This window comes from Bidens hawaiensis, unplaced genomic scaffold, assembly GCF_021521415.1.
Source record: "Bidens hawaiensis isolate Kalapana, Puna unplaced genomic scaffold, B.hawaiensis_p1.1 tig00014352_1, whole genome shotgun sequence".
Classification (NCBI taxonomy): domain Eukaryota; kingdom Viridiplantae; phylum Streptophyta; class Magnoliopsida; order Asterales; family Asteraceae; genus Bidens; species Bidens hawaiensis.
Window position 1 is genome coordinate 594,221 of NW_027492240.1, and position 7,532 is coordinate 601,752.

Genomic DNA, 7,532 nt, shown 5'->3' on the forward strand with positions numbered 1-7,532 from the left:
TACAAACATTTTTAAACTTAAAAATAAAACAAATAATACAAAAATAATAATAAAAAAGCCCTTTACAAATACGTTGCAGAAAACTAGTATAGCTTAATAGTGAATACACACAGACACGTATACACCTTCATATATATATTTATACACAACACACACACACACACACCCATCACTTCATTTCTTCACTGCTATCAACCATGTTCATCCCAACACTATGAACACCATCAAACAATATCAATCATCATCACACCAACACCAACACCAACACCAACACCATGTCTTTATTATCTGACTGTTTCTCCGACTTACTCTGCGGCGAGGACTCCGGCATATTATCCGGCGACGACCAGGCGGACTACAACTACGAGTTCGAGTATTCGGCCGGGTTCGATGACTCGATTGCCGAGTTTGTTCAGCAGGAACGGAAGTTCGTTCCTGGGATTGATTATGTTGAGAGGTTTCAGTCTCAGGTGTTGGATGCTTCCGCTAGAGAAGAATCGGTTGCCTGGATACTGAAGGTAGTTTATTATTAATCTCCATCTGATGTTGGTTGAACTGAACTGTATTGTTCAGTTATCGGATTCGTTTCTTCGAAAACCGGAACGTGTGACTGTAAAAGTGCGTGCGCACTAGTTGTTGGTATTGTTTTCCGTGAGGAGATGTGGTTCGTGCTGGTTTTAGTGAACAATATTATTATTATTTTAATAATAATAATAATAATATTTTTAAACAATAACAACCGGTGCGCACGCACTGTTACAGTTAGAGGTTTCGTGTTTTCGAGAAAACCGAATCCGATAACTGAATGTCATGAGGAGTTGGTGGTTCGTTCCGGTTAAAGTGAACAATATTATTATCATTTTAATATTATTATTATTATTATTATTGATTTCTAAAGTTGTTCGTTAATTTGCGCGCTTAAATCCGTGAATTGAATGATTTTCAGATATCGGATTTGATTTCTTAATAAGACTAAGGGGTGTGGAGGCTCTAGTGAGGGCTCCAGCAGAGCCAAGAACCAATAATATTATGACGTGTGGCAGAGAGAGAAACTGGATAAGGGGGTGTTGGTAGCGCCCCTCTAGCGCCTGGCCCCTGGTGTGGGTAGCGCCCCACATCATCTCTCTCTTCTCCCGCTACCATGCTCACGGGTGTGTTGGAGCCCCCTCTAGCGCCCCCTCTAACGCCCCCTTGGTGTGGTACTAGCGCCTGGGGGCGCGAGCGGAGGGGCTCTAGCGCCCCCTTTGAAGCCCCCATGCCCCTCAGTCTAAGTATTGTTTTCGTAAGACTATGATGGCCAAAACGAAAAATATTATTATAATTTTAATAATGATAATAATATTAAAATTATTATTTTCTAAAGGTGTTTGTTAATCTACGGTCGGTCTTAAGTCGTTGAGTTTGAAAAAATTTTAGTTATCGGATTCGATTTCTTTGTAAACACGAAAACTTTGCGGTGCTCGAGAAGTTTGATACCGTACGCACCGGTTGTTGTTAACATTTAAAACTTGTGTTGAACATATTTGTGGTACAGTGTGCACCGATTGCTAGAAAAGTTATGTCTAAGTAACTTTTTGAGTAATCGGTGCTCACACTAATTCTACACGAGTTTTAGATGATAATAACAATTGGTACATAATGGTTGTTATTAGCATTTAAAACTTGTGTCGAGCTGGATTTAATATATGTAAAACACGTCTGATTATTGGTGAAATATTGATACGAGTTTTGTTGTTTTCGGTGATTTAACAGGTGCAACGGTTTTATGGTTTTCAGCCGTTGACGGCATACCTCTCCGTCAACTACCTGGATCGTTTCATCTATTGCCGTGGCTTTCCGTTGGTATATTCCGTTGCCTCTGTCAAATATTCATAAACATTTTTCTAAAGTTCTATTTTATTTCCTCTAATAGTGGTTTGGATTTAATGATTTATGATGAAAATGATTTTTTACAATTAAAAATCTCCATTTATGCGCTCTTAAATAATTAATAATTAGCGAATTTTAGCGTTAATTTATGACACGAACCTATTAACATGACACGAAGCTAAACAAGTTTGGGTTTGAGCTTAACATGCTTCAAAATGGATCCATACGTGTTTTTACTTTTATTTTTTTTAAATATAATAATACGGTATACGCTTTAGTTACCTTATGCCACGACCCTTCTTTTATATAAAATGCGTGTATTAATTGGAAGTTTTATGAACTTTTTTGCAACTTTATTTCAATAATGTTATATTTATCGTGTCTCGTATTTGTGTTCGAGAAAAATGACACGATTAATTATTGTGTTGTGTTCATGACTAACACCGTAATTAATTATGTTATTGTTTCGTGTCGTGTCTGTTACGTTATCTTACCCAAAGAATATACTATACTACATTTGGTATTGCCATGCTAGATAGCCATCACACAATTTAATTATACATGATTTAATTGCACTATATAATAATGTTACAAATAAGAAAATTGTTTACAACCATTACTTTCCAGAAGAGATTCATATGAAGGGAGAACTAGTTGATAATTAAGTGGGACCATCACATTTTTTGCCCCCTTTTTGTTTCTTTCTTTATTGTACTTGGAACAAAATTTCATCACTTTGAAAGAAATTTCTGGATATTACTTTTTCTAATTAATTTTTTTTAAAAAAATAGCATTTCTAATAATACCTTATTAAACAAGAAATGACATGTTGTTCATTTATTAGCTCCTTTCATATTGAACCAATAAGGAAATGCAACTTACTTGTATTTGTCCTTTTATTTCCATCTTGTAGGTGTCTTTGCATGATCTAAACAAAGTACTAGGTCCCATATGATTTCATGTTTTTAACAACTTTTTACATTTTATCATTATTTACCTACTATATATTTTTAGATATCAGATGATGTATATAAGTGCGTGTGTTAATTAGTGCAAAATTCTTTATCATGCAATAATCATAAGTTCATGGTGATACGAGGCTCAACTGCTTTGATGTCTATTTGTCCACCTGTATCACATTTGTGTATATGACATGTCACTTTATGCAAATTACTTTTAAATAGAAAACTACACCAGTGACGGTGACAGACCGAAAGCAAGACAATTATGTTTTACATAACTATCATATTTCACATTTAAAACAATAAGTATAAATTTTATAAAGCTGGTAAATATGACAGGTAGAACATAATTGTCTTTCTTTCTGTATATCACCATATCTTAACAGCACAACGTATAATAAGCTACACGACCTATTTATTTCTCATTTTTTATTTAAAATTGGTGTATTATTAAACGCGTTCATAAACGATTATACACTTTAAAAAAAATTAAAGTAAAATCACAAGATAAAAAGGAGATCCAATATTCTTTCAAAAGGTGGCATTTTGATGTGCCCATTTGTCTCTACTAGTCCCACGGAAAACACTAATTATATTTATATAATCATCATCTATTATTATTAACATTATATTTAATTATTTATGCAATTACTTTTTGTTTTTGTGTTTTCTAATCTTTTTTTATTAATAATTAACAGGCAAATGGGTGGCCTTTGCAACTCTTATCTGTTGCTTGCTTGTCTTTAGCTACTAAAATGGAGGAAACACTTATTCCTTCCATCCTTGATCTTCAAGTAACATTCTTCACTTTTTAATTTATTTCATTAATATTTAATATTTCATATATTTAAATTAATCTTTTGATCATCAACATAGGTTGAAGGTGCAAAATATATTTTTGAGCCGAAAACAATACGACGAATGGAGTTTCTCGTGCTCAGTGTTCTGGATTGGAGACTAAGATCCGTTACACCGTTTAGCTTTATCGGGTTCTTTTCACACAAAATCGATCCGTCTGGGACGTATACGGGTTTCCTTATCTCAAGGGCTACCCAAATTATCCTATCAAATATTCAAGGTATGTAATATCACTAATAATAATATAGTAACATTTACTTATTATTTAACTTAAAAAAATTAATAAAACTAACCATTAAGATATTTATTTTCCTTTATGAAAAATCAATGCTAATATTTAATTATCCGCATGCATGTATGTGTTTGCATGTTTGATATTAATAAATCAACCACTTATTTTATGATTTTAGACCCTTTAGTCTTTTAATAATAATAATATTAATATTATTATTATTAATAATATATATTATCCATGCTTGTGATTCCAAATGCCAAAAAAGTTGACCAAAAAGTTTGACCATTGCAGAAGCAAGTTTACTTGAGTATTGGCCATCATGTATTGCTGCAGCAACCATACTGTGTGCAGCAAGTGATCTTTCTAACTTCTCACTCATCAATGCTGATCATGCTGAATCATGGTGTGATGGTCTCAACAAAGTATGTCACATTCTGCTTTAGTCACTTGTATATTATGCATTAAAACTTGTACTTTGATATAATATTAAAATATTAATTAAAATCATAACTTGTCTTTCAGGAGAAGATCACAAAATGTTATAGATTGGTTCAAGGAGTGAGCCCTTCAAAGATATTGCCGGTGCACGTCCGAGTCATGACGGCTCGGGTGAGTACCGAGTCGGGTGACTCGTCATCTTCGTCGTCTTCGTCATCACCTTATAAGAAAAGGAAGTTGAATAACTACTCGTGGGCAGACGATGACAAAAGATCAGGCTCTAATTAAACGAGATAAAAAAACAAATAAATTAATAATATAAATAAATCTGGATTCCTTCTTATATTTTTTCCAAAGGAATCAATAAATCCCAAAAAAAGAAAAAAAAAATAAAACATTAACTAAGAGTGATTTTATTAATTTATTTTTAATACAAAAATGCAAAATGTCATGATTCATAATTATGACTTTTGCTTGTTCCCTAGGGCAAAGGGAGTTTGGTACATAGTATTTTGGTGTGATCAAAATTTGTTTATTTAGTACAAAGTGGAGAAGAAGCCAATCGTTGGTGTGTGAAAGAAAGTTAAAGTGAAGTGGGAAGTTGTGTTGTTGAATTCAAAGGTGGTATTCATTGTTGAATGCATCAAGATTGAGGGGTGGAGCGTATGTGGGCCCCACTTTACATGTTATTATTGTATAAAAAGATTTATTATACCAGTTAAAAGGGTCACATATAAAAAGATTTATTATACCAGTTAAAAGGGTCAGACCATCATATCATATTATATCAACTGCTGGTTGCATGCGTAATAAGACCTAAACAACAAAGGATGGGGATGGAACGATCAACGCGGGCGGCTACTCTTTTTTTTAATCTTTATTTAGAAAATTAGATTTGATTTTTTTATGTTATGGAGAAAAAAGAGAGATTGGATTTTGAGATTGGTTTGAGAGAGGGGATACATGCTTATTAGATTTGTAAGTGTGTTTTCTCACACGTGTGCATGTGTGTGTTTTTTTGGCGGGAAATGTAAGGGCGCATCTTACCAAAATGCTTGATTAGTCCCGGTCTCTTGTTTAATTAACATTACATAACCCGGGACCTTGTTTTGTTTTGTTTTAGTTCTTGATTAATGATTTTCACGCGTGTGATGGTGACACGTGTGTTTGTAAATTCTTTTTAATTATTTTATTATAATTATTTTTGTAAGAGTGAAAATCAATGTCACTTTCTAATGGTCTGAATTTGGCCTAACCAAACCAAAGGTCTTTGGGGCCTTTTTCTTTAATTATTATTATTATTATTAATTTTTTTGTTCCATTAAGCGTGTTTGTATTGTCATGTCGAATATTCATGAAATTAATTATATAATTATATAATTTCAGCATGTTCTTGTTCCCTCTATTATCTAACTCACGTGATTGACAAGAAAGTTATTTGTAGGTTTCTTATTTGTTTTAAACCTCAAAGTACATACTTTATGGTGTGGAATTTCATGCTTCTATGTGTATCATAATGTGTAATGGACCATACTAAAACCTTTAATCATATCACATCCGACTAACGATAACGATACTAATCGATATTCTTCGTTTATATCGAGAAACTCTAGATTTTGTTTTTCGTTGTCAAAGTGGTGAGTTTCCAGAAGGTCATCTATCTTGTAAGTACACGTTTAACCATGGAGTTCTTTTTTCATTGATATTCAAACACATGCAAACTAATTACATAATCTATCCCACAAGCTTCGGTTAGTTACATATTTATCCCCCACAAATCTAACTTTTGTAATTCGGTAACCCCCAAGTTTTATTAAGTTACACAAATAACCCTAAAGTTTTTAAAATGGCACAAACCGATACTGTAACGAACGAGTTTAAAGCAACTAGTAATTTATTAGCTCAACATATTATGCTTGTGTAGTGAATTGTACAACTAATTTCATAATCCATTTATTAAATTTAAGCATGCTTATTGACAAAATATGATTCTCAAGGTGTTTAAGTTGAAGAATAAGTTAATTGGGTAATCAAGATAAGAAATTATTTTTTTAATCAATATCTAAATTAATTAATGAATGTGGGACTTGGAGTACTATGCTTGTATGCCATGTAGTGAATTGTACAACTAATTTCATAATCCATTTATTAAATTTAAGCATGCTTATTGACAAAATATGATTCTCAAGGTGTTTAAGTTGAAGAATAAGTTAATTGGGTAATCAAGATAAGAAATTATTTTTTTAATCAATATCTAAATTAATTAATGAATGTGGGACTTGGAGTACTATGCTTGTATGATTTGAGTTTAGTTGGGTCCCATGAGTTTGGGTGTTTATGTTGAATATGACTTATAGATGGCCCTTATTTCTCTTAGCCACCATCTCCACCGCCCACTCGTGACGGCCATCTATTCAACCATAAGATTTCATATAATAATAATAATAATAATAATAATAATAATAGGAAATCAGATTCAAACTCATTCACACATACAACATCATCGTAACACTATGTATAGTGTTATACGACCGGTGTAGTGGAAGCATTGTGGAGGAGTTTTGGTCCAAAACGACATAGAACATCAGCCCTGGGCATTTTTGGGTATTAAAATATCACCTAAAGTTGTGGAGAAAACGCTGAAGGTGTAAGGAGATGGGGCCATCACATTTTTCAGCCAATGAGGAAAATGGTGGTGGGCGTTTACCCCACCACCACTACGGATGGTCTAACTAGTTGGTATAGGATGTCAGATGCTACATTTATGACGTTTGAACTTATCGCAAAGGTTGTAGATCGTAACAACCATCAAAAATTGATTTTTGAAAGCTAGAGAATTGAATTTTGAAAGTTAGTGTCCTTGACTACTTTCACTATATGTCAAAAGAATCACTTAATATTACAGATCTTTATAGTGGTAATTATCAAATAAACATGCTGATCACTTTCTTTTACTAAAATAGGCACTGACTTTTAGCCTTTTTAAATATAAAATGATCGTCGTACAATCCTAAGTCTCTTTAAAATATAAAGTGATCGCCATATAATCCTAATAATATACTTAAATTTCTAGTAATGGTTGTATAGTTCTAATCTATGGTTGGTTAAAACTTTTTGACAATATTGTAAAAGCTCGAATTATTGGATCCAAAAGGAAGATAAGTTTAGGT

At 32.8% G+C, this 7,532-nt stretch overlaps 1 protein-coding gene and 1 long non-coding RNA gene across 2 annotated transcripts; both read left to right on the forward strand.

Annotated features, from left to right (window-relative positions):
- Window positions 1-243: 243 nt before the first annotated feature.
- LOC143546460 (cyclin-D1-1-like) lies at window positions 244-4,673 on the forward strand. Its single transcript, XM_077038129.1, has 6 exons — window positions 244-518; window positions 1,753-1,842; window positions 3,530-3,625; window positions 3,708-3,909; window positions 4,216-4,346; window positions 4,447-4,673. Exons 1-6 carry the CDS (start codon window positions 276-278, stop codon window positions 4,648-4,650), a joined length of 966 nt encoding a protein of 321 aa, XP_076894244.1. The 5' UTR covers window positions 244-275; the 3' UTR covers window positions 4,651-4,673.
- Window positions 4,674-4,731: 58 nt separating this feature from the next.
- On the forward strand, window positions 4,732-5,477 carry LOC143546461 (uncharacterized). The gene is made up of 2 exons (XR_013137590.1): window positions 4,732-5,088; window positions 5,125-5,477. It is a non-coding gene; the product is annotated as an uncharacterized LOC143546461 (long non-coding RNA).
- Window positions 5,478-7,532: the final 2,055 nt, after the last annotated feature.